We start from the raw sequence: 27,307 nt of genomic DNA on the forward strand, positions 1-27,307 counted from the left end.
GCACTACACTTCATCACTATTTTTATTAATTTATTAAGAGAAATTGAAGATTACTACGCTTACAAGTTATGCATCTTCAACAATCTTCCGAGACCCCACTTATTATTTTTACAAACTGACCTCAAACTAACACTTTTTTTACAAATTGGTCCCTTATTCCTCACATTTTACAACTCGTTCCCTGATTCTTAACAAGTCAAGTCTTTCTTTCTTAAGAAACCTGGTCACAAGGTTTTTTCTTTTTGTTGTTTTTTTTTTGATGAATTCGGGGCTGAAGCCCAGTTGGTTACAAGGTTTATTTGTGGAATCTGAGCGGTAAATTATACAAGGATTCCTATGTAAGATTGCGATGCTCCAAACAATGGATCAAGATTGGAGTCGGTAGCTGGATACCCATGTACCGTGTTAATTTTCCATTGTACTTGTCCAATGAAAGGCTTTCCAAGGGTATGGTTAGTGCATACTAAACATCATCACATCACATCACAAGCATGTTGCGTCCTTGTACGGACCCGAATGTGGACTCTCGTCGGGGCCCGCATCGCGCGCTTTTGGATCGCGCGGCTTGGTCGGAACGTCCACCTTCCCGCGGGGACGCGCGTCGGACACGCGTGAGAGAAGGAGTCGCCACTTATCATTTTACGACCCGAAGGTCGAGGGCAGATAAGTTACCCGGGGTCTAGGGGTATGGAACACCTAGTTTGTTGTTAAGGCATTGATCTGTGCGGAACCGGAAAATCCGTGTTCGGGGGTTCATGTTACGTGCGGGCCTATATCCCGCACGCCCTTTCGGTACTCTGGTTTGCTAGGCTTGCATGTTTTATTATTTACCGCGTGGATTAAGTTGCGCTTAGCTCGCACGTTTTGACACCGTAAACTCGATGAATTAAACGATGTCGGTTGAGAAGCCAAGAGAGAAGTAAATCTGTGTGTCAGGGAATTGGTTCACAATCTTGCGTTACAATTCATCGAACCATGGAGGTTGAATCCCTGCGTGAACCAAAACCGCGAGATCTTGGATTTACTTGTGTCTGGGCAAGCATTAGACCGATTCGATTAATTCGACTCTCGGACCATTCGCTCACCGACTGGAATTCTTACAGAATAAATGTACAAAATAAAATCCTTACAATGCTCTCGAAAACAATAAATACAAATTACAAAAGGGTCGAATTCCAGTCGTTTTGCGTTCGGTTATTATTCCACTCTAACTCACCGTGAGTTTAGGGAAAAGACCGAAGAACTGAAATTCAATGGACGCTCTCACTGAATAGGGCGTTGGACCCTGTGACTGTTGATTAGGGTGTTGGACCCTGTGCTCGATGATTAGGGCGTTGAACCCTAATATTATTCGGCCTAGGGATCAGGCTCGACCCGCATGGCAAACAGGTGCGGAAAGATAACACGCAACATGTTAATAACAGACAAAGTGTTTGTTATTGTCGTGTTTACGTGAATTAACAGATTATTAACCCAGGGGTGTTTTTGCAAGCAAATGCCATATGCTAAACAATCAAACATATGCCAATGTTTCAGCATTCGGCTTTGTTTTGAGAACTTGACAAAGAGAGTCAAATCTCAAGTGTGTGGATCGCTTTTACAGTTGTTCTGTATTGTGACACTGAATTACCACTGAATTAACCAAACTCGTGTTTTGACTCTAGATTTGGAATCTAGAATTCCTCCTAACCATTATCTAGTGTTTGGTTAGGTCAAGTGAAAGGTTAATCAGCATTTCACAGGTTTTCTCACAGGGATCAACTGTTCTAGTTACCCGAGTCTATGTTAGGATAACAGAAACTCATCAGTTAGATAAGAAAAGGCTATGCAGATGAACCTGCACCTGAACAGGTAGCCCGTTCTTATCCCGTACTGTAGTGTTTCTGTTATGCTAACCCTAAGGATGTCGCTGGATTGTGAAAAGACAATTTTGCCCTCTATTTGAAAATTGTTTTCAGAAAAGGGGAAAGATCGCAGTGCGGGCCACCTCGGCCTGTAGCCGGTGTCGACCGATTCCCTGGATCATCCAGGGTTGTGCAAGAACCCAAAAAAAGCCAAAGAACCGGTCGATCTGCCCGGAAGTGATCTAGAAAGATCTTCTGTATCTTGACCTGAGTTACCTAGAATCAGGTAAAAACTCAAGTTGAGACACAGAAGCCCTTTCCAGACATCCATGCTACATCGGACCGCGCGTTTCGGGTTTTGAAATTGATAAGTTTGAAAAGGGCACCAACGTCCTTTGACGACTCGTCGACGCGAGTTATCAATTAATGTCCAATTCGGGTAAACTTTATCAGTGTGAAGTGAGTTTAATCATGTGAGCGTCCCGATTAACCAGTTTGTGGCATTAATGCTTAAGGGTTGTGCCGAATGCATTAATTGTGAAAACGATTCGCGACTTGACGACCAAGACGATTCCATAAGGATCGAGGATAATTTGGTCTAATGACCGAAACTATCCTCATAACCAAATGGACCCGAATGAGTCATCGATACTCGAATCCATGCATGCTTCGTTTGAAAGAGTCTTTACATGATATTTTAATGGGAATCGTAAAGACATTGAAGTAAAACTTCACATCATCCGATCAACAAATTAAACTTGAGATAAGGAACTCATTCTTGACCCAAGGAAGGCCAAGAAGCCCTCGGCTTCATCTTGTGAAGGGTGGCCGAAGGTTCTCATGGCTCTATCCGAGTCACGAATGATTTCCTAATCGTGGTTTAATTATTTCTCGCATGCTCAAACATCAACCGTGATAAATAGCACCCTTTTTTAACAAAAGCCGGCGTTATCACGATTTGTTTAGCTTATTCAAACATACAAACATTCACAAACGTGTTAATTAAGGAAAAGGATAACATAACACCGGCTTCATGCATGCAATAATGATAAACAAACTCGGAAATGAACTTGAATAGGCTAAGGAGACCGATCTTAACCCGAAAAGAGCAATTTAAATCTCAACCCTCTCCTTTAGAGAATTGGCCGAGACTTAATGTGCCATAATAGGGTCGGGATAGTCTTCTCTATGATGATCCAAGCCCCTTTCCGACATGGTAGCAAGTCCTAAGATAGTGTACGTGCATAATATAACATAAAATTGCATAAAAATTAAATCTTGCAAATGAAACATGCATGAAACACCATAATACTCCATAGCCATGCAAAAATATAAAAAGTCCTAACTCCTCTAAGTCAGAAGTGTTTTACCTAGCCTCGGAATACGAGGAAAGAGTCGGGGAAGTGTTTGAGAGTCGGGTGACTCGGTGGAACCCTTAAAAGGGTATTCGGGAGCAAGGGTGGACGTGCACGGGCGTTGGTGGGCACTGACAAGCGCTGGTGTTGGGCAAGGACGTGCGCGGGTGACGGGCGCGGGCGTGCGCGGATGGCGGGCGCGGGCGTGCGCTGGTGACGGGCGCGGGCGTGCGCTGGTGACGGGCGCGGGCGTGCGCTGGTGACGGGCGCGGGCGTGCTGGTGATGGGCGCGGGTGGCGCTGGATGACGAGCACGGGCGTGCGCGGGTGACGGGCGCGGGTGTGCTGGTGATGGGCGCGGGTGGCGCTGGATGACGAGCACGGGCGTGCGCGGGTGACGGGCGCGGGTGTGCTGGTGATGGGCGCGGGTGGCGCTGGATGACGAGCACGGGCGTGCGCGGGTGACGGGCGCGGGTGTGCTGGTGATGGGCGCGGGTGGCGCTGGATGACGAGCACGGGCGTGCGCGGGTGACGGGCGCGGGTGTGCTGGTGATGGGCGCGGGTGGCGCTGGATGACGAGCGCGGGTGTGCTGGTGATGGGCGCGGGTGGCGCTGGATGACGAGCGCGGGGGTGCTGGTGATGGGCGCGGGTGGCGCTGGATGACGAGCGCGGGGGTGCTGGTGATGGGCGCGGGTGGCGCTGGATGACGAGCACGGGCGTGCGCGGGTGACGGGCGCGGGTGTGCTGGTGATGGGCGCGGGTGGCGCTGGATGACGAGCACGGGCGTGCGCGGGTGACGGGCCCGGGTGTGCTGGTGATGGGTGCGGGTTGCGCTGGTGACGCTCGGTGACGGACGTTGGTGACGCCCGAGGGTTGCGCTCGGTGACGCTCGGTGACGGACGCTGGTGACGCTCGAGGGTTGCGCTCGGTGACGCTCGGTGACGGGCGCTGGCTACGCTCGGTGACGCTCGGTGACGGACGCTGGTCACCCGAGAGCTCCAACTAGTCCCGAGATGCGGGATGGGACCTTCAAGAGTCGGGTTGGACCGTTGATGGGTCGGTTTTGAGCTGTTTTCCGTTGAACAGACCCGAATGGCATCAAACAGACCCGGCTGAAATATTGGACAGACCCGACTGGCACAAGTCGGGTCGGACGTCGCCACGGAGGCTCCCGATGGAATTTTGAGGCAAGGTCAGTGGCTCCTGACTCCTAACTGACCCCCGGAGGTGACTGTGGTGGTCGTTTGGTCCCAGAGTTATCGGGTCGACCCGTACAGCCCTGCAAAGATCACGGAAAACAGAGTACGTCTGGAAATTCGGACCCGTCTGGCACCAGTCGGGTCGGACGTTGCTACGGAGGTTCCCGATGGAATTGTTGAGCAAGGCCAACGGCTCCCGACTGCTAACTCACCTCTGGAGGTGGCTGTGGTGGTCGTTTTCCGAAAAGAGTCTCGGATCGACCCGATCTGCAAGAAAACCGCACAAACAGTCAGAAATTTCGACCCGACTGGGCAGTCGGGCTGTTTCTTCTTCCTGGGGTTAAACCGACGGGTTTTTCTTGGATTTTTTGACTTCTTGACACCCTAGGGTTGTGTGGGGAGGTGTTTGATGGGTTTTGGTAGCTCAAACCGACTTGGAAAGGCTTGAAACCCGGTTTGACATTTTTTACCCGAGAAGGACCAAATCTGTCCAGATTTTGTTCAAGGCTGGTTCTATGGCTTAGAGGCTTCAAACTTAAAATCTAAGTTCAGAAATGGATAGAGGGGCTCGAAAACATGTGGGATATGAAGTTTGGTAAAGTTTGGATTCAAGCCGGGATGGATTCCGACTTAAGACTTTGCCCGGTTTTGCTTGGTTTTGCTTGCTGGAAATGGCTGAAGCTTGCTGCGGTTTGCTATGGAGTTTGAGAGCTTTTGAAGAGTGAGAAATGCTAGAGAGAGAGTGTTTTTAAGGTGTCCCCTTAAGTTAATGACATTTGGACAATATATAGAAAAGCTTAAATGCAAGATTAGTGAAGAAAAGTGCAATTAGGGCCATGGATTAGTGGAATCCGAATTTCTTAAGGAAATATCAAGCTCAATCCTCATCCATTGCATTAATGGAGAAGAGATAAGAGCATTGATGGCTTGGATGGGAAGTTGGAGTGTTGAATTGAAACACTTAGATATTTTGCAAAAGGAAGACAAATGCAAGTTGTCTTCTTGGCTTGAAGAAGAAGATGACAAGAGACATGGAGGGCAATGGGCATGGGTGAGGCGGCAATGAGTTGGCCGTGGGTCCCACGGGTCGCGAGGTAAGTTCGGGCCAAAGTTCGGGTCTCGATTGGTCGCGCATTCGAAGTTCGTGGTTCGAATTGAACGTCGAATTGTCGATATACGCGAGAAAACGGAGTTAATGAGCCCGAGATTGACATTTTTCATGGAGAAATGTCCCGGATGTGTGCGAGGCTCGGAATCCGGTTTTGCTCATTGCAAGTGACCAGGGCGAAGTTGTCCGCTTCTGACAGCATATCTTGTGTCCGCATCTCACGTTGGTCATTTTGACATAAATTGTCAGACAACGTGAACAATTATCCCTTAAGCCGGTAATGCTAACGTGGGGCCGGAGACGTCCTAGGAGGTCGAAACTGGATTTCTCAGGATGATTTCTGAGTTGCTTGGGCACTCCGGAGATTACTGTAATCTCTGTTTGTCGAGATCAAACCTCCAAGGACTTGAAAAGTGTATCTGAGACCTCTAAAGCACTGTTTGAGAGATCTAGATGAGTTGTGTGATTTATTTCGACGATTCCACATTGAGCCTTGAGAAGGCTAGCATTGTGTAACGTAAGCATTCGGAGTTAAGTTTCCCCAAAGAGGACCTCCGGATATGGATTTCCACTAAAAATGGTCATTTCCGCTCTTCGGAGGTTACTCGGGAAACCGCGAGGGGTTTTGCTGTTTGTTTTGCCCAATTGTGAATGTCTGCTAGAGTTTTCTGGGCAATGCGGTATGAACTTCGTTTGCCGTAATTCCATCAGACCCTTCTCCGGCTATGCTCTTCTGAAGAGGGGTATGCTTGTTTTGTCGTTCGGAAGTCATTTGAAGTGTCTGTGTGACTTCCAAAAGACAATCTGAAGCGTTGTTCATACTCTGTGTGTTGATGGGGCATGGCCGCGTCTGATATTTGGAATTAACTTTTCTCCAGGAAACCGGCATTTTTGGACTTCCACTGAAAAGTTGTCTGTATACAGAAAATTGTTCTGTATAGAGCAGATGATTTGAAAAATGCCTTTGGGGACACTTTTCATCTTTTTGGCACTGGTGTGGATTTTTGGAGTCCAATATTCACTATCTTCCGACGGCCGAGCGAACTATCGGAAAATAGTGTCGTCCGTGTAGTACACTGAAAACGCCGGTTTTGGACATTATTGAGTTCTTTGGTCGCTCTGTTCCCCTTTGGTGACCCCTAGAGTCCTTCTGTCATGTCCATGGGCCATTTGCTCAATTTTGCCAACTTGAGGATGAATAGTGATTTCTTGCTCTGCCGAGCCGTTTTCTGTATTCTGCTCAAGTCGTGGCTTGGGTCATTGCTAATATCATTGTTTGGAATGGTGAGCCAAAATGGGGTGCTGACAGTCCTAATAAATTTGGGACGTATCTAACGGGCCAAACCCGTAGCAAGACTTATTCTTATGCCCCATTGTCTTTCAATATACAAAAGACTTGGACTATATTTGTGGTTCGGACCTTTTTAATGGTTCTTCTATTCAAAGCTTTTTGGGCCCTCATTTTCTTCTTTTCAAATCATACTGTTCATTTCAAGGAGAGATTCCCGTAAAATATCTCCAAGACTCAAATGATGAGATTTGAATGACAAAATCTCCGTAAAATTCACGCATGGTATGGATGCAACTGCTTAATAGTCAATCAATAAATAACCTCCTCAAATATTACTTTGGTACACACGGGTACTAGGTAAACTTGACCTTAAATTTCGGATATGACTGCGACATATGTTGAGGTAGTTTGGGTTATTTTCACTTGCGTATGAGATTCGGTGATCTCCTAAAAAGAACTGAATGAGGTTCTAATCTTGCTTTGACTTGCTCCAATCCACTTCAACTTTCATCCAACTTCGATGCTTTTGGAGCTATACATGGAATGTCTCCATCTAGTTATCGCGTTTTTTGAGATAAAGATCTAGGAAGCAGCTCACACAAGAATAATGCAGTGATGGAAATATTGGATTTATGGATTCGATCCAACGAAATTCTATCCCAAAATTTCAAGTAGAGGAGCAACTTTCCGGACCAAGTGAGCAGGGCCCTTGCTATTTGACAGCTAAACAACACTAGACCAGACATATAGATGGTATGCTTGAACTGGCTCTTAGGTGGACATAAAAGTTGCGTTGAGCCCGGGACACCCGACTATTATATATAAAAAAAGGACTCGTGTTTGTGGCTGTCAACCAAGAAATGAACTAGGATTTCAGTCCACTGATCTTAATTATAGGCTGACATAGCCTCGGCTACGGTCTAGGCAACTTGAACCTGGTTGTTAAGGCTCTATTTGAGGTGATCTTCGAGCATAAATTGAGGTCCCATTAAATCGAACTTACATTCCATTATGGAACAAACCAAAAACCCGTCATCGGCGTGATAATACCGATCATGACAGAGTATTGGAGTATAGGGCGTGATATTACCGATTGTGATATTACAGGAGCCGGCCCCTACAACTAATAGGTTGCCCAGTATAGGGCACTGTAATAGCATAGTTTATCATGTAGCGGATATATAGTGAATCAACTTGTTATTAGGAGGCCTCAAATAGCGGCAACACCAAAAATAAATTATAAAATCAAAGTAGAGCTGATGCTGATCTAAATCAAAAGAGTAGAAAAATTCTGGAAAATATCTTATGTGGGGATGAGCTGCTCACTACCTCAAGATCATCTCAGCTTCATATGCAACTGATGAACGAAGTGGGACAAGGAGGAGAGGGTATGTCTACGGTGCCTTCGAGCATCAGCAGAACCTTCCTCATCGAAGGGCGAAGCGAAGGCTCTTTGAGGGTGCACCAAATAGCAACCTTAACCATCCTATCGAGCTGTCTCTTGTCTACACCCTCTTCTTCATCGACTAACCTATGCAGCTCGCCCGCCTGGAAGCAGTCGTAGACCCAATTCTCAAGGATCATCTCTTCTTCAGGAAGGCTCTGCTCCATGTTCCTCCGGCTGCATATGATCTCCAGCAGTACAATTCCGAAGCTGTAGACATCAGCCTTTGTTGTGATAGGCAGGTTCTTGTGCCATTATGGCGCGACGTAGCCCCTGGTCCCTCAGATCCCTGTGAAGGTGTTGGTCTGATCTGGCTTCAGCAGCTTTGACAGCCCGAAGTCGGATATCTTCGCTCGTCGGTTTTCATCAATGAGTATGTTTCCAGGCTTTATGTCGCAGTGGATAATCTGCGTTTCACACTCCTCATGGAGGTAGAGCAGACCCCGGGCTATGTTTCGCACTATTCCCATCTTCTCTTCCCAACAGAGAAGCTTCTCAGGTGCAAAGAGAAGATCCGCGAGCGACCTGTTGCTCATGTACTCGTACACCAGAAGCCTGTTGGATGTGTCGAGGCTATAACTGAGAAGGCTAACGAGGTTCCGATGATGGGTCCTTCCGATGATTAGCATCTCTGTGCGGAACTCTCTTTCCCCATCAGTGGACACTCGTTCAAGTCTCTCAACGGCAATAGCTTGTCCAGTTGACATGGTTCCTCTATACACTGTCCCAAAGGCTCCTTTCCCGATCACTTCTCTAAAATCTCCAGTCACTTTTTTGAGCTCATCGTACGTAAATGACCTAGGTGCAACATCCTCGATCATACCGTTGGCGCAGTCGGTCGGAATGGTTTTGTACAACCAAACACGGTTCCTGTAAAGAAGGATCCCGCAGGCTATGATAATCACTAGTGCAATAGCTATGAGTGATAGACTTACTGCCAAAATGTCTACGCAGACACGTTCTTTTCTTCGTTCCTCTGGCCTCCACGTGTCGCTCCCGTTGCCAGGTGTCACTTGTCCTACCTTGACAAGAACTGCATTGTATGATTCGAGTTTCATTCTGCCATATCTTAAAGGGAGCCTCTGTTTACTGCAGGACCCGGCTTGGTAAAATGCAGCTTCGCAGTTGCAGTCCTGCAGACACTCCGTTCCACAATCATTCTCGGATTGCAAGGCCACAATCGAGTAGGGATTATATTCTGCCCATTCAAAGTTGGCGACCATCGAAATGGTGTAACTGGCAGGTGCGTCCGTTGCCTAGCAGCTCTTCGCTGTAAAATTCCTCTCGCAACCGGACGTCTCATTACCGGGTCGCACAAAGTCTAATCCTGGAAGGCATTGGCATTTAGCAACTCAGCCGATGTTGTTGCAGAAGGCATTGAAGCCACATAAGCCCGTGGGGGCGCACTTGTCATCTGTGGTCGACCACACAGTCGACCAGTTTCCTTTCTCTATCGTGTTATAAGAGTACAATCAGAAAATCCCATTGGGATCGATTCGTGCACGATATACCATATCTTGCGTCGTGTATCTTCTAGTAGTAAGATTTTTCAAATATTGACCGGTGCCATTCATGAGGTAGAGAAGGCCATCGCCCGCAAGATTGAGCGTGACGGTGTCCCCTGCTCCATAAGTGTCAGATTTTGACGCAGCGTACAACGCGAGTAACCGTCACAGACCCGTTGATTCGCGCACGAATACCGGAACTACGACCTTCTATACCTGTTGATTCTACGAATACCAGGAAATAGATATCAAACTCGAATCGATCTGAGATTGGACAAAGCAAGAAAGCTCTGAATTTTATTGATAATCTAAAAAGACGACTCTTCCTGCCCTAGGGCTTACATAAAGCTTAAATAGGGTATTAATAAACCTAAATTGCATAAAAAGAACTAAACTTTCCAAAAATTGCAAAAACACCATAATTAATATAAATTGTCTGTTTGAGGCCCTAAACGATGAAATTTGCTTTAAATATCGAAAAATCACGACAAAGCGGTGAGTTTTGCTCCGGAGGCCATTTCCTTCAAAATAGGGCCGTCATAACCTATTTTTTTCCAGGTACTGACTTGCCAAGTCTTCTGCCGCATCAGATTTCAACTAAGAATTAGCAACGGTGCCATCAGCATTCGGGTACATGACAAGATTTCCATCAGCTTGCATCCTGATTCGGAAGATGCCAGTTGACGGATCGACATCTGAAGCTGCTGAATACAGCTGTTGTTCCAATGTGAGGCGCTGCCCTTCTAAAAGGGTATCGGTCGGGCTGTCAAAGCTTTGCCATGTTATGTTTTGCCGAGAGTTGTAGAGGACAAAGTTTCCCGAGTCGAGCATGGAGGCAGAGATTGCGATGTCGTTTCGGGTGGCAATGATCGTATCCAAGGTTGATTGCAGGATGAGCCCCCCATCAGCGGTGAAACGAAGGGTGGAATTGCTCGGCACAGGAGGGTCATTCCGACGGGCCATCCACACGAGGGTCTTCCGTGGGATGCCGACCATGAAGATGCCGATGGAATAGCCGCCGGGTCTTGGATAAAAACCGAAGGCGTATATCCCAGAGGGAGAGAGCTAGTAGGAGTTGTTTGGGGTGGCCGGGGACAGAGAAGTACCCGGCTGTATGGTTTAGTTCCTCTGGGAGGCTGCTAAAGGGAACAACAATAATGCAGTGTGAAGAGGAAGAGGAAGAACAAGAAGAAAGGAGAGAGGGAATGACTACAAATGTACGTTCTTCATATCTCTTCCCTATCAATATGCATATATATATATATATATATTCATTATATGGTGGGATGGGAGAGATGTCCCCATCAAGAAATTGAAAAAGAAAAATTTACGCAAAAGGAGGTTTCCTGGAGCGGTACAAGTTGACGAGGAACTTCCCGTGTTTTTTTTTTTAATTTCGTTTAGAAACGTCTATGGTGTAATCACTTTAGTTTAAAGTGATTGCACCATATAATTGAAGTAATTACTTAGATGTTTAGTAAATTACACTTATTTCAAAGTAAATTATGCAAATTTTAAGGTAAGTTATACAAATTTAAAGTCATTTACATAATTTTCAAAGTATTTTTCTTAAGTTTTTGGTAAAGTATCTACTTTTTACTTAATATTTTGATAATTTTCTCGATTGTATGGTCCAATTATTTTGATTGATTACACCTTAGAATCCCCTGGGCTGTCTACTTATCCAAATCATGAGGTAATGATCATAACTAGTGGAGGATTACAAAATTAATTAGAGTTTCATTAGGGAGGACGAGAGAAAATGCTGCTTATTTAGTGTATATTTTTAATTTTTTCACATCATACATAACTAATTTGGACGCTTAAATTCTTCTTAATCTAATATGAACCCTTTTTATAAGTTCTAAAATTTCAAAAAATACCCATAAAAAATCACAATCTGATCCCTTTATTATATAAAATGTCATTTTCATTCACAATTATTATTGCGCCAACTGTAATACTAAACCAAATCAGTGAAGCAAATCAGTTTAACTGGACTACATTCAGGTGGAAGCACAATATCAGGTTTACTTGCTAAGTATGCCCCGATTTCCTTGCAATTAGGCCGCAACACATGAGAAAAGTTCCTCGTCAGTAGGCTTTTTCAGCACTTAATAATGTTTCTCTTTGTCTTCCAAATTTTCGACCATCTTAAAAGGTCCTCCAATTTTTACTCTCCTGCATAGGGAAAAGAGAAAATGTCTAATCAATTCTCATTCCATCATCTCTCTCTCCTCTTCCCATCAAATGAATTTTTCTCTTGTCAAATTGAAGCAGAGGCATGGAACCAGCGCCTGAAAGCTCTTTACTGAGCAAGACACTTGAAGCATCGCTGGTGACCTCATGGGATTTCGAGGAATCAAACTGAAGAGAGGAAGAGATTAAGTATAAACTTTGCAGAGGTGAAAGGAATCTTCATCTCATCTATTCACTTCAATCGTCCATGTACATATACTGTAATAAATATCTACTTCCCCAAGATAAGAATACAAAATGAGCAACTATCTACGCTAATTAATTTACATGATAGCTTTACATAATATAAACAATCCCGACAAATATGTCAATATTAAGCAAGGCAAAAGTTTTTCTCTGTTCGTTGGGCGGTGGTGCTTAGGCATCGGGAGAAGGGAAAAATGTCCCCTGTATCAAAAAAAAAAAATCATCTTTTACTTAGGTAGAATATGAGGTCTGTACCAGTAAGATTTTCTCTATACCCACACAGATATATATATATATATATATGTACTTTTTTTTTCTTTAGGATCATTTAGTAGCAGATACAAGTAATCATTCTCATCCATACGAGATTCTTTAATCTCCTTAAAGGAATTGAATGAGGTTCTAATCGTATTGTCGAAACTTGCTCCAATCCGCTTCAACTTTCATCCAGCTTCGATGCTTTTGGAGTTCAACATGGACTGTCCCCGTCTAGTTATCGCGTTTGATGAGATAAAGATCTAGGAAGCAGCGCATACAAGAATAACAGTGATGGAAATAATGGATTTATGGACTCGATTCATTTTTTAGAGAGAAATGTTGTGTTATCAAATGGCAATGGCCCCGCTCACTAGGTCCGGAAAGTTGCTCATTTACTTGAAATTTTGTGGTAGAACAAGTTACAAAATTATATAGATTATATTACCAAATAAAAAGAATCCGGTAGAGTTAAATTCAACACAAAAAAGAAAGTTTGGCGCATAACCCTCAAATCACTAGTAATTAATCTGCATTGCCTTGTTTAGGGCCCTCAATTTAACACGTGAGAGAAAAATGATAATAATAATAATAATAATAATAATAATAATAATAATAATAATAAGAAACAAAACAAACACAATGATAATCTTTGGGAGAAATTGAAGATTACTAAGTTTATAAGTTGTACGTCTTCAATGACGTTTCAAGACCCCACTTTTGATTTTTACAAACTAATCTCAAACTAACACATTTATTACAAATTGTCCCTTATTCCTGGCATTTTACAAGTCGTTCCCTGATTCCTAAGTCAAGTCTTCCCTTCTTAAGAAACCTGGTCACAAGGGTTTTCTTTCTTTTTTTTTGGGTGAATTTGGGGCAGAAGCCCCAGTTGCTCACAAGGTTTATTTGTGGAATTTGAGCTGCAAATTATACAAGGATTCCTATGTAGGATTGCGGGGATGCTCCAAACGATGGATCAAGATTGAAGAAGTCTTCCTTGTCCCAAAAAAAAAAAAGTCTTCCTTGTCCCAAAAATTAAAAAAAAAAAAAAGAATGAAGAAGAAGCCGTAATATTTTTCTCTGTTTTCTGAAATACGGGATATTACAATGTATTAGCTTAAACTAATTCTTATTTCGATATCTGCTTGATTCTAACCATGAAATATTCCATTGTCACTGTGTTTTGAATCCTGCATTACTGAGTAAAGTTGGCCCAATATTGTTCTGTGTTCTAGCAAAGTGGACACATTTTGATAATTTCAGTAAGCTCCTACAGCCTCTAATCACCTTCGGTGGCCTGAAGTCGCGAAGAGAAGCTAAATCCAGAGGTCACGATCCCAGTTTACATAGTATATATTCATCGTATGTTGTGCCGTGTGTATTATCCAGGATTGAAGTAAATACTACGCACTCAGCTTATAAGAAATTAGGAATTAATGATCATAATCCGTGGAAAAGTACGTATAACTAATTCGAGTTTAATCAGGGAGGAGAAAGTGTAGTATATTATATTTTAACTCTTCTCGCTAGTTTCAAATCGTAATAAATTTTTGATTAAGAATAATAAATACTTTCGACTTTTGAAATCCTCTATAAATAAGGTATCATATAAGATATATATATATATATACATATATATCTATTTTTAATCTGAAAATTGATAGATAGAAACTACGGGGTTGTTTGATTTTATGAAATGATTTTAGAATCATGATTTTGATTTTAACTCTACCCACTAAACAACAAAAATACGCGTTTCCCAAGTCAAATTTATAATATCATCTCATTTGTCTTTTTCCACAATCAAAATCAAAATCAAAATCAAAATTACTTTAACTCTGAAACCAAACGCCCCCTACATATGCTTGAGTATCCATTTGTCCATAACCACAAGGTGATTCCTCTAGTTTTTTGAGCATTTCAAAGTCCACCCACCGATCCGGCAACTTGCTCATTGCACTACACTTCATCAGTACTGTTATTAATTTATTTAGATTTAGATAATACATTGATGAACTTCAAACTATCAATTAAAAAAAAGTCACAAATATCATTTTTTAAAATCACGGGCACCCCCAACTTAGTGGTCGAAAATTGATTTGATTCGAACGACGGCTTGACTGGCCACGAGTTGCTTTCTCGAATCTTTGCACTGCAAGTGAAATTTGCCTTAATGGGAGCTTAATTTGTCTTGGAACATTATGGTCATAATTGGAGGCTTTTGATGCGTCGCCAAACAAGTTACAGAATTATAGTAATATAGATTATATTACAAAATAAAATTAATTCGGTAAAGTTAAATTCAACAAAAAAAAAGTTATGGCGCATAACCTTCAAATTACTGGTAATTAATCTGCATTGCCTTGTTTAGTAATTCGAAGTGGTCCAAAAGTTTCAAATGCAATCCCATTAGTGCACTCGATTTAACATGTGAGAGAAAAATAATGACGACGACCACGACGACGATGATAATAAGAAACAAAACAAACACAATGACAATCTTGGGGAGAAATTGAAGATTACTACGCTTATAAGTTATACGTCTTCAACCACCTTCCAAGACCTCACTTATGATTTTTACAAACTTACCTCAAACTAACACTTTAATTATAAATTGGTCCCTTATTCCTCGCATTTAACGACTTGTTCCCAAATTCCTAAGTCAAGTCTTCCATTTTTATGAAACTTGGTCATAAGGTGTTTTCTTTTTTGGGTGAATTTGGGGCCGAAGTCCCAGCTGGTTACAAGGTTTATTTGTGGAATACGAGCCGTAAATTATACAAGGATTCCTATGTAGGACTGCGGGGGATGCTCCAAACAATGGATCAAGATTGGAGTGGCAGCTTGATACCTATTAACCGTGTTAATTTTCCAATGGATCAAGATTGGAGTGGCAGCTTGATACCTATTAACCGTGTTAATTTTCCATTGTACTTTCCTAATGATAGGCTTTCTAAGGTTATGGTTATTGCGTACTGAACATCATCACATCACATCACAGGCATGTTGTGTCCTAATAAATTTGGGACATATCTAAAGGATCAAACCTGTGGCAAGGCTTATTCTTATGCCCCGTTGTCTTTCCAGATACAAAAGATTTGGACTATATTTGTGGTCTGGACCCTTTTAATGTTTCTTTCATTCAAAGCTTTTTGGGTCCTCATTTTCTTCTCTTCAAATCATACTGCTCATTTCAAGGAGAGATTCTCATAAAATATCTCCAAGATTCTAATGATGAGCTTTGAATGACAAAATCTTTGTGCAATTCACACATAGTATGGATGCAACTGCTTAATAGTCAATCAATAAAATAGCCTCCTCAAATATTAGTTTGGTACACACGGGCACTGGGTAAACTTGACCTTAAATTTCGAATTAGACTGCGATATATGTTGAGGTAGTTTTGGTTCTTTTCACTTCCATACGAGATTCGGTAATCTCCTAAAAGGGACAGAATGAGGTTCTAATCTTACCGCTTTGATTTGCTCCAATCCACTTCAACCATCAACCAGCTTCTATGCTTTTGGAGTTAAACATGGAATGTCTCCATCTAGTCATCGTGTTTGATGAGGTAAAGATCTAGGAAGCAGCTCACACAAGAGTAATGCAGTGATGGAAATATTAGATTTATGGATTCGATCCATTTTTTAGAGAGAAAATGCGGTGTTGTCAAATAGCAAGGGCCCTGCTCACTCGGTCCGGAAAGTTGCTCATCTACTTGAAATTTTGGGATAGAATTTCGTTGGTGGGCCATCTAAAATAATTCTCGCCAATGCACTGGACTTGATATACAAAGTCGACTTGGACTAGCCTGGGAAAGAGGAAATAGCTAGCTGCGTGTCCGGGGACACTTGACTATTATACCTAAACAACACTACACCGAACATATAGATGGTCTGCTTTGATGGAGATTCAGCTCAATTAGGAAAGATTTGACAGGATACTGACAATTTTATCTTTCCTTATTCTCCCTATTCTAGAACATTCAATTGCATTTTTTATTCTTGCTTTCCTTTTGAGTTCTCTTCCTCGCACATCACAGGAAGATTGTATATATGTATTGACTTGAGACAGAAAGGATTAGATGAATAAGACTGAGGTTTATTCATTTCATATGTTTGTTTCTCTATCCCAGTTCGACCCATTGTTGATTTTTCATATGGTATCAGAGCCTAGGTTAAGCGCATGCGTGCCTACGCGCGTGTGCGCACCCACACCACGTGAGGCCTAATATGTCGAGTGCAGCCAAGAGTGCATCTAGTGTTAGTGTCCCCCATCGCTCGAGCACGAAAGATGAGCCCGGCTCGAGGTCAATTGTTGAGGGCGGGTGTTTAAGGGTACATGACAACGTGTAGGCAGAAATAAACCACACGTTGCATGTGAGGGCGGGTGTTGAGGAGTAAAATGGGAAAAATCTCACATCGAAAAAGAAAAGGAAAATCCATTGGTTAATATATGACTTGGGTACTACCACTTATCAGCTTGAGCTTTTAAGTGGATATGAGCTCGAGCCCGTATAAGCCCAATGGAAATATTACCAAAAGTGGCAATATTTATTTGAATGATTTCAAATTGAAGAATGTGTTATTTGCTCCTGAACTTAATTGCAATCTGATATCGGTCGGGAAGTTGACGATAGACCATGATTGTATGTTAACCTTTTGTTCTCAATCTTGCAAATTACAGGACAGAGCCACGGAGAGAGTGTTTGGATCGAGTGAGCTTTGGAGGGGGGTATATTGGCTCAAGCAAAGGGAACCTGCATCAGCTCACATGACAACAAAGAAAGAAGGACAACTCTTGTGGCATAAGGGATTGGGTCACCCGTCTAGTAAAGTTTTGCACTCTATTCCTGGTGTTTCCGTAAAAACAAATGAGAAGATTGTTTGTGATGCTTGTGCTCGTGCAAAGATTTCATGTAGCCCTTTTCTTGAAAGTTTGAACAGTGCTAAGACATGTTTTGATTTAATTCATAGAGATGTTTGGGGACCTTATCGTGTAGCCTCTTTATCGGGTGCTCAGTATTTCCTTACTCTAGTTGATGATCATAGACGTTGTGTATGGGTCTATTTGATGACTGACAAGACTGAAACTTATAAATGGGTGGTTGGTTTCTATAATATGATAAAGAACCAATTTGGGAGATCGATCAAGATTTTTCAATCAAATAATGGTAGGGAGTTCACTTCTAAAGTGATGCGTGATTTTTATCGTCTTGTGTAGATACGCCACAACAAAATGGGCGTGTGGAGAGAAAACATCGACATTTGATAGAAATGACACGTTCTTTACGATTTGATGCACATCTACCGATCAAGTTATGGGGGGAATGTGTACTTGCAGCGGCATATTTGATTAATTATACACCTACACCGTTGTTATCGAGAAAGGCTCCAATTGAGGTAATTTTTCAAAAGCCATTAAGACTTGATCATCTCAGAGTTTTTAGTTGTTTATGTTATGCTTCGAAGAGACCTAAGCCTACTGATAAATTTGAGAGTCGGGCACGTCGATGTATTTTTGTGGGATATCCATATGGTCAAAAGGGATGGAAATTATATGATGTTGAGACCGAAGAAATTTTTGTCTCACAGGATGTGGTTTTCCATGAAGAAGTATTCTCGTTTAACAAGGATCAAAATGCCACAATTGAATCAAAATTGGGCTCAGGAAAATCGGTGAACTGGGGAGAGCCTATGGGAGGTATAAGGCTGCAAGAAGTGGACCAGAGCATGGAGGAGCCCAGCCCATTAGAAAATGAAGATTGCGGGGCTCATCAAGACAGTGATCAAGGGACGTTAGCAAGTGACATGGGCTCAAGCCCATCATCCACTTTAGGGGGAGAAATGAGTCCAAGTTTTTCTTCAGCCTCTCCACCTGACTTAGATATGTTGCAGAACTTGCTAGACCCGAGTATTAAGACAGATACTTCACTGGGTTCAGGTAGCAGGCGACAGTCTCAGACTGCGGTAGCAGATAGCTCGGGCAACTACGAATCTCCAAAAAAAAAAAAAAAACCGAAACGCAATCGTCGACCTCCGGCCTGGCAGAAGGATTACGATAGTCGACTTGCAGCGTTTAAACCCCCTCCATCCGCAGCTCCCACCGACTCCAAATCCTCCCCAGGTTTGTCCTATAACATAGAACAATATCTTGATTACTCCCGATTAACACAGTAATTGATCGAGATTTTGAGCTTAGAAGCTATTCAGAAGCTATGCGGTATCAGCATTGGAAGGAGGCTATAAAGGTAGAGTTATCTGCCCTTGAACGTAATGGGACTTGGGTGATTGTTGATTTGCCTGCAGGAAAGAAAGCAATTGGTTGCAAATGGTTATACAAAGTCAAACGGAAGGCGAATGGGTCTATTGAACGCTATAAGGCACGGTTAGTCACGAAAGGCTATACACAAATTGAAGGGCTAGATTTTGATGAAACCTTTGCTCCAGTGGCGAAGCTGGTGAGTGTTCGGGTACTTCTTACCATGGCCCTTTATAAGAATTGGGAATTATTCCAATTGGATGTGAATAATACGTTTTTGCATGGAGATCTTGAGGAGGAAGTCTATATGAAATTACCTCCAGGGTTGACCTCTGTAGGAAGTACCAAAGTTTGTCGCCTCCAGAAGTCGTTGTATGGATTGCGGCAAGCATCTCGTAATTGGTTTGCCAAATTCTCGATTGCTCTAAAGTCTTATGGTTTTCTTCAATCTTCAGCTGATTACTCATTATTCACTTTCAACAAGGACGGTGTCATACTTATCGTACTTGTTTATGTCGACGACTTGATTTTAACTGGCAATGATCCTGCTCAATGTACCAAGTTCAAGCAATATTTGGATGATTGTTTTAGTATCAAGGATTTGGGCACACTGAGATATTTCCTGGGAATTGAAGTAGCTCGACAACCTGACTATTTGTTCCTCTGCCAAAGGAAGTATACTCTTGACATTCTACAGGAGACTGGGATGCTTGGAGCTAGGTCAACAACCTTTCCAATGGAGCAGCATCTAAGACTTACCTCATAATCGGGTGAAGACTTGTCAAACCCATCACGTTATCGCCGATTAGTTGGACGACTGATCTATCTCACCATCACTCGACCTGAGCTAAGCTATCCAGTTCATATCCTCTCTCAATTTATGCAAAGCCCAAAACAAGCACATTGGGATGCAGCTCTTCGGGTTCTTCGTTATCTCAAACAGAGCCCAGGACATGGTCTCTTATTGCGACGGCTGTCTTCATTATCTATAACTGCATATTGCGATTCTGACTGGGCCGCTTGCCCCGATGATGAGAAGATCTCTCATGGGGTATTTTATCATACTTGGTGGATGTCTGGTGTCATGGAAAACAAAGAAACAAAGTACTGTGGCTCGGTCTTCGACAGAGGCGGAGTATTGTTCCATGGCGTCTACTACTGCGGAGTTATTATGGTTACGTTCTTTGCTTTCTTCAATTGGTGTGACTCTTTCATCAGCAATGACGATGTACTGTGACAATATGGCTGCTTTACACATAGCTATGAATCCGATATTTCACCAGCGGACAAAACACATCGAAATTGATTGCCACTTCGTCAGGGAACATGTACAGGCAAAGTCAATCATCACACGTCATGTTCCTTCACGACTTCAGATAGCTGACATCTTCACGAAGGCTCTTGGTCGAGAACAATTTCAATTTCTACTCGGCAAGTTGGGCATTACTACTATCCATGCTCCAACTTGAGGGGGAGTGATGGAGATTCAGCTCGATTAGGAAAGATTTGACAGGATACTGACAATTTTATCTTTCCTTATTCTCCCTATTCTAGAACATTCAATTGCATTTTTTATTCTTGCTTTCCTTTTGAGTTCTCTTCCTCGCACATCACAGGAAGATTGTATATATGTATTGACCCGAGACAGAAAGGATCAGATGAATAAGACTGAGGATTATTCCTTTCATCTGTTTGTTTCTCTATCCCAGTTCGACCCATTGTTGATTTTTCATATGCTTGAACTAGCTCTCAAGTGGACATAAAAGATGCATTGAGCTTGGGACACTCGACTGTTAAATAAAAAAAAATGATTCGTGTATGTTGTTGTCAACCAAGAATTGGACCAGGATTTCAGTCCACTGATCTTACTTATAGGCTGACACAGGCTAAGGTCTAGGCAACCTGAACCTGGTTGTTAAGGCTCTATTTGAGGTGATCTTCGAGCATAAATCGAGGTCCCATTAAATTGAACTTACATTCCATGTAGTCTTTTCCTGTTCTGTGTCCACTGCGTCCTGCTGTATCTATGTGTACACGTGCCAATGAAAGTTGGAACCCATGCCCTCGATCATCTGGGAAGATGAGAGGCTTTCCTATGGAGAAATATATACTCGGTTTGCAAATATTGAAGTTCATCTCGTTGCTGTCTTCGCAGTTCTATTTTCTGCGATAGTTGCTCTGAAATTTGATACCTTGTGCATCTCTTTCGTAGTATGTCAAATTCATAGTCAGTCTCCGAAAGTATAAACATGTGTTCTTTACCTACGAAGGTCAGGGTAACATGTCAGACCCATGAGATCGGAATTACACTTGTATAACACATTAGTTGGCTCACTTCTTAAAGTTTACATCATCAACATCCAACCATGTTTTCGGCGTGTTTAGTCCGACTGGTGGGCTCGTTGAGGGTACGGTTAGTGCCTACTGGACATTGCAGGCATGCCGTGTCCTTATAAATTCGAAACGTACACAAAGGGCAAACCCAACAGTGGGACTTATTTTTCTTCCCCATTGTCTTTCAGATATAAAAGACTTTTGACTCCTAAGATATCAACACAGATCTTATGATCTGATTGTTAATGTTTCGTCCATTCAAAGCTCTTTAGGCTTTGAATTCTTCTTTCCACGAGCAGGGGAAGTGGCAGGGTAAAGTATAGGGATGCTCCCCATCAGACTACTCATTTCCAGTAGAACTTCCGGTAATATATAGCCGATAATGAGCTTAAAATAAAAATCTGTGTCATTCGTGCATATATAGTATGGGCTCAACCCCTTATACTGACCAGTGAAGTAACTAAATATCAGTAGAAATCGATGGCGATTCTGGTTGTTTGGGTTACTTCTACACGAGAATTAGTCCATATCTCCAAGTAGGGACTGAACGAAGTTCTATCCATTTCGCTTGAACGAAGTTCTATCTGTTTTGGAGTTGAACATGGACTCTCCATCTAGAAATCGTGTTCACGTAACCTAAGCCAGTTACGTGAGTTGAAGATTTCGGAAGAAATAAACAAAAATAGTATTGTGATAAAAATCATGGAATTATGGATTTCGTCCACTTCCGAGAGAAAGATGGCTTTTGCTAGTCTGCATGAAGTCTTGTAACTGGCTTTTGCTCGTAGGCCATCTCGGGTGATTCTTTGAGAATGCACTAGATCGGACAAAGACTGTCTGTTTGGATCAATTCGCTTGGAACACAGGCTGATTGGATCAGGATTTCAGTCCATGATCTCAGAGGATGCCATTGCCATAGCCTCTATGGCTAAAGTCTACAGAGCCTCCAACCTGGTCACGAGGGTTCTAATGAGGCGATTGTCGCCTGCCAATCAATTGAACTTAGATTCCGTCGCTTGACGAACCAAAACCCGTCATTGGCGTTATTTTGCAATCATGACTGAGTATATCGGAGGTGCCTGACCTTGTTGTAGATTATTAGCCAAGCAAATTGTTATTTTCATTGTCATACAATCAAAGAAGGGCTGATCTAATCAAAACAGTACGAGAAACAAAAATAGGAAATCTCAATTCTGATAATTCTGCTCATCACCTCAAGCCAGCTTCAGATGCTGCTGATGAATGAAGTGGGACGAGGTGGAGAGGAGATGTCTATGGTGCCTTCGAGCATCAGCAGAACCTTCCTCATCGGCGGGCGAAGCGAAGGATCCTCAAGGGTGCACCATATAGCTACCTTAACCATCCTCTCGAGCTGCCTCCTGTCTACACCCTCCTCTTCATCGACTAACTTGTGCAGCTCACCCGCCTCGAAGCAGTCGTAGACCCAGTTCTCCAGGATGATCTCTTCTTCTGGAACGCTCTGGTCCATGTTCCTCCGGCTGCAAATTATCTCCAGTAGTACGATGCCAAAGCTGTAGACATCGGCCTTTGTCGTGACAGGCAGGTTTTTGTGCCATTCTGGCGCGACGTAGCCCCTCGTGCCCCGGATCCTGGTGAAGGTGTTGGTCTGATCCGGCTTCAGCAGCTTCGACAGCCCAAAGTCGGATATCTTCGCGCATCGCTGCTCATCAATGAGTATGTTTCCGGGCTTGATGTCGCAGTGGATAATTTGTGTCTCGCACTCCTCGTGAAGGTAGAGCAGGCCCCGGGCTATGTTCCGCACTATTCCCATCTTCTCTCCCCAACAAAGAAGCTTGTCAGGTGCAAAGAGGAGATCAGCAAGCGACCCGCTGCTCATGTACTCGTACACCAGAAGCCTGTTGGATGCATCAAAGCTATAACCGAGAAGGCGAACAAGGTTCCGATGATGGGTCCTCCCGATGATTTTCATCTCTGTATGGAACTCTCTTTCACCGTCTGTGGACACCCGCTCAAGTCTCTTAACGGCAATAGCTTTTCCAGTTGACATGGTTCCTCTATAAACTATCCCAAAGGCTCCTTTCCCGATCACTTCTCTAAAATCTCCAGTCACTTTTTTGAGCTCATCGTACGTAAATGACCTAGGTGCAACATCCTCGATCATCCCATTGGCGCAGTCGGTCGGAATGGTTTTGTACAACCAAACACGGTTCTTGTAAAGATGGATCCCGCAGGCTATGATAATTACTAGTGCAACTGCAATTAAAATGAGGCTTACTACTAAAATGTCCATGCGAATGCGTTCCTTTCTTCGTCCTTCAGGCCTCTGCGGGTCGCTCCTATCACCGGGTGTCATTTGTCCTACCTTGACAAAGACTGCATTTGATGATTCGAAATCCCTCCTACCATATCTTAAAGGGAGCCTCTGTTTATTGCATGCACCGTCTTGGTAATACGCGGCTTCGCAGTTGCAGTCCTGCAGACATTCTATTCGGCATTCATTTTCTGTTTGCACTGCCACAACCGAGTAGGAATCATCTTCCCATACAGTGTTGGAGACCACCGAAATGTTGTAACTGGCAGGTGCGTTGATCGCCGTGCAGCTCTCTGCCGTAAAACTCCTCTGGCAGCCCGATGTCTCATTCCCGCTTTGCACAAAGTCGAACCCTGGGAGGCATTGGCATCTAGCAACTTGATCAAAGTTGGTGCAGAAGGCATTGAAGCCGCATAAGCCCTTTGGGTCGCACTTGTTATATGTTGTTGACCACACCGTCGACCAGTTTCCCATCTCTGTCATGTTATAAGAGTACAATCGGAAAATCCCATCGGGATCGATTCGTGCACGGTATACTATATTAGGCGTTGCCAATCCTCGATCAGTAAGGTTTCTCAGATATGCACCCGTGCCATTCATGAGGTAGAGAAGGCCATCGCCCGCAAGATTGAGCGTGACGGTGTCCCCTCGTCCAAAAGTGCCAGATGACCAGTAAGCATAAGGACCTGCGTCCACAGTATTGATCGGGTACATGACAAGATTGCCATCCTCTTGCATCTTGATACGGAAGATCCCAGTTGAATTGTCGGCATCTGAGGCAGCTGAAAGCAGCTCCCTTCCCGCCGAGATGTACTGCCCTTCTAAGAGGGTGTCGGTTGGGCTATCGAAGCTTTGCCATGTTATGTTTTGCTGAGAGTTGTAGACGACGAAGTTGCCCGTGTCAAGCATGGAGGCAGAGACTGCGGTATCGTTTGGGGTGGCAATGACCTCACGCTGGGTCGACTGCAGGACGAGATTCCCATCGGAGGTGAAACTAAGGGTGGAGTTTCCCGGGACAGGAGGGTCGTCCCGACGGGCCATCCACACGAGGGTCTCCTGTGGGATGCCGACCATGAAGATGCCGATGGAATAGCCGCCACCTCTTGGATAGAAACCGAAGGCATAGATTCCGGAGGGAGAGAGCCAGTAGGAGTTGTTGGGGGTGGCCGCGGTCAGAGAAGAGCCGGGGAGTATGGTTGAGTTCCTCCGGGAGGCTGCTAGTGGGAACAATGAGAATGCCATGTGAAGATGAATGAGAAGAACAAGAAGAAGGGGGAGAGCTGCCATAGGAATTTGTTCTTCGTATCACTTCCCTCTCAAGTTACATACTATATATATATGTTGTGCCGTGTGTATTATCCGTGGAAAAGTACGTATAGCTAATTCGAGTTTAATCAGGGAGGAGAAAGTGACTGGACTGGTCAGTCATTTTCCAAATTTATTACGACTGACTGAGTCAAAGTCGTTCGTTCATTATGTGGGCTGACTGACTGAGTCAAAGTCAACAAATATCTCCAACTAGTAAACTTCTTTCTTTTATATATATATATATATATATATTGATGGAAGTTTTGGATTACTGAGGAAGGATTTTATTTAGTTTCCTGTATCTAGATTATTTAGTTTTTCATTCTTTCCTTCTTAGTGTTTCCTTCCTTGTAAATAATAGGTAAATTGTATTTATCTGTTTGCTGTACAGAACAGTCTTCTTCGAGGGAATAACACAGAAAGATTATCTTCTGTCAATTGTTCTTGCTCCCATTGTTGACTTGCTGCAGATTTCACATGGTATCAAAGCCTTGAAAGGAAGAAGAGAGCCATGGCAAACAAGAAAGCGGTGGACGTGACTTCACCATTTTTCGTGAGTCATTCGGACAATCCGGGCGTAGCTCTCGTCCCTGTAGTTCTCAATGGATAGAACTATTAGACCTGGGCAAAGGCCACGATTAGAGCACTCGAAGCCAAGAACAAGACCGGATTCATCGATGGATCGTTGAAGCAACCAGACCCGACGAGTCCAGAATACTGATCGTGGAAGATCAATAATTCCATGAGAAGTTCGTGGATATTCAACTCACTCGACAAAAGTTTGCAGGGGGCAGTCGTTCATGCAAATGACGCCAAGATGATGTGAGATGAAATAAAACAACAATTTGCACGAGGTAATGCTCCTCGAGTGCAACAGATCAAAACAAGCATATGCAATCTGAAGCAATCAGGACAGCAGGTAATTGAGCATTATTCTAAGCTGAAGTCCCTCTGGGACGAACTGGAAGGATATCTCGAGACCATGGAATGCTCCTGTGGTGGTTGTACATGCGGAGCCGTAGATCAAATGGCAAGGAACAAGGAAGTTGAGAAGCTCCACCAATTTTTAATGGGTCTAGATACGGATATCTTTGCAACGGTACGTTCACAAATTCTGAATATGGATCTATTGCCCACGTTAAATAGGGCTTTTGCACAAGTAGCCGATGAAGAATTGCGTTGGTCGATGACCCAAGGAGGACGCAATGAACAACTAGATTCGTCAGCTTATTATGCAGGAGATTCGACACAAATGAGAGGACCGAGAGTCCAATGTGATTATTGTGGAAAGACTGGTCATCAAAGACCAGATTACTGGAAGCTTCATGGCTATCCTACAGATAGAGATTTCAGAGGAAAAGGAAGAAACGACACGAGACAAGGAAGTTGGTCCAAGCAGCAGTATGGACAGAAAACGGAAGGCAACAGAGGGCACAAAGCCCATTTTGCTTCAGCTGAGACATTGCAGGAACAACCCTCGATGAAGGCAACAAGCAACCAAGCTGGTCATGCACTGGTGCATCAAGGGGGAACCAGGGGAAATGTCACGGTCACTGGAATCTCTGAGGACCAGCTCAACCAACTGGTCACGTTGTTTGGAGGACGTGCAACCATGTCGGACCAAATAGCCAGTAACGCCATTTTACCTAACTACTTGACAAATTGGGTGGTAGACACCGGGGCATCAATGCATATGACGGGAAATCTCGATTTGCTCTCGGACGTGAGGAACCAAACACACACGATCTCGATTGGTATCCCAGATGGCAAGTCCATCTTTGCTACTAAGAGTGGCAATATTCATTTGAATGATTTTGTCCTGAAGAATGTGTTATATGTTGCCGGGCTTAATTGCAATCTAATATCGGTTGGGAAGTTAACGGTAGATCATGACTGCTTATTGATGTTTTGTTCTCAATATTGCAAATTGTAGGATCGACCCACGGGGAGAGTGATTGGATCGGGTGAGCTGTGGAGGGGGGTGTATTGGCTTAAGCACGAACAGTCTACATCAGCTCACTTGGCGGTTAACACGGGTGATCATCTTCTATGGCATAAACGTTTGGGTCATCTGTCTAGTAAAGTCCTACACTCTATCCCTGGTGTTGCAATAAAACCAGATAATAAATTTGTTTGCGATGCTTGTGCACATGCAAAGATTTCTCGAAGTCCTTTTCCTGAAAGTTTGAATACTGCTGAGACTTGTTTTAACTTAATACATGGAGATGTTTGGGGCCCCTATCGTGTAACCTCTTTATCAGGTGCTTGGTATTTCCTCACTTTGGTTTATGATCATAGTCGTTGTGTGTGGGTGTATTTGATGAAAGACAAAGCTGAAACATATAAATGGGTGTTCGGTTTCTACAATATGATAAAGAACTAGTTTGGGAAATCGATTAAGATTTTTCGTTCAGATAATGGATGGGAATTCACTTCTAAGGCAATGCATGATTTTTATCATGCAAAAGGAGTAGTTCATCAGACATCTTGTGTAGACACGCCACAACAAAATGGGCGTGTGGAGAGAAAACATCGGCATTTGCTTGAGATGGCACGTTCTCTGCGTTTTGACGCACATTTACCGATTAAGTTGTGGGGAGAATGCATACTTACAGCAGCATATTTGATCAACTATACACCTACGCCTATATTATCTGGGAAG

At 43.4% G+C, this 27,307-nt stretch overlaps 2 protein-coding genes across 2 annotated transcripts; both read right to left on the reverse strand.

The window, feature by feature from the left end:
• Positions 1 to 7,926: 7,926 nt before the first annotated feature.
• Positions 7,927 to 9,018, reverse strand: LOC116199296 (G-type lectin S-receptor-like serine/threonine-protein kinase LECRK4). The gene has a single exon (XM_031529604.1). The coding sequence runs from the start codon at positions 8,946 to 8,948 to the stop codon at positions 8,523 to 8,525; it is 426 nt and encodes a 141-aa protein (XP_031385464.1). The 5' UTR covers positions 8,949 to 9,018; the 3' UTR covers positions 7,927 to 8,522.
• A 13,100-nt stretch (positions 9,019 to 22,118) lies between these two features.
• On the reverse strand, positions 22,119 to 24,754 carry LOC116198742 (G-type lectin S-receptor-like serine/threonine-protein kinase LECRK1). The gene has a single exon (XM_031528968.1). It carries the CDS (start codon positions 24,622 to 24,624, stop codon positions 22,270 to 22,272), a length of 2,355 nt encoding a protein of 784 aa, XP_031384828.1. The 5' UTR covers positions 24,625 to 24,754; the 3' UTR covers positions 22,119 to 22,269.
• Positions 24,755 to 27,307: the final 2,553 nt, after the last annotated feature.

Source organism: Punica granatum, chromosome 3, assembly GCF_007655135.1.
Source record: "Punica granatum isolate Tunisia-2019 chromosome 3, ASM765513v2, whole genome shotgun sequence".
Classification (NCBI taxonomy): domain Eukaryota; kingdom Viridiplantae; phylum Streptophyta; class Magnoliopsida; order Myrtales; family Lythraceae; genus Punica; species Punica granatum.

Coding starts and splice junctions, on each gene's coding strand:
- LOC116199296 (XM_031529604.1), bottom strand. CDS start 8,948: ATGTCAACTGGACAAGCTATTGCCGTTGAGAGACTTGAACGAGTGTCC.
- LOC116198742 (XM_031528968.1), bottom strand. CDS start 24,624: ATGGCAGCTCTCCCCCTTCTTCTTGTTCTTCTCATTCATCTTCACATG.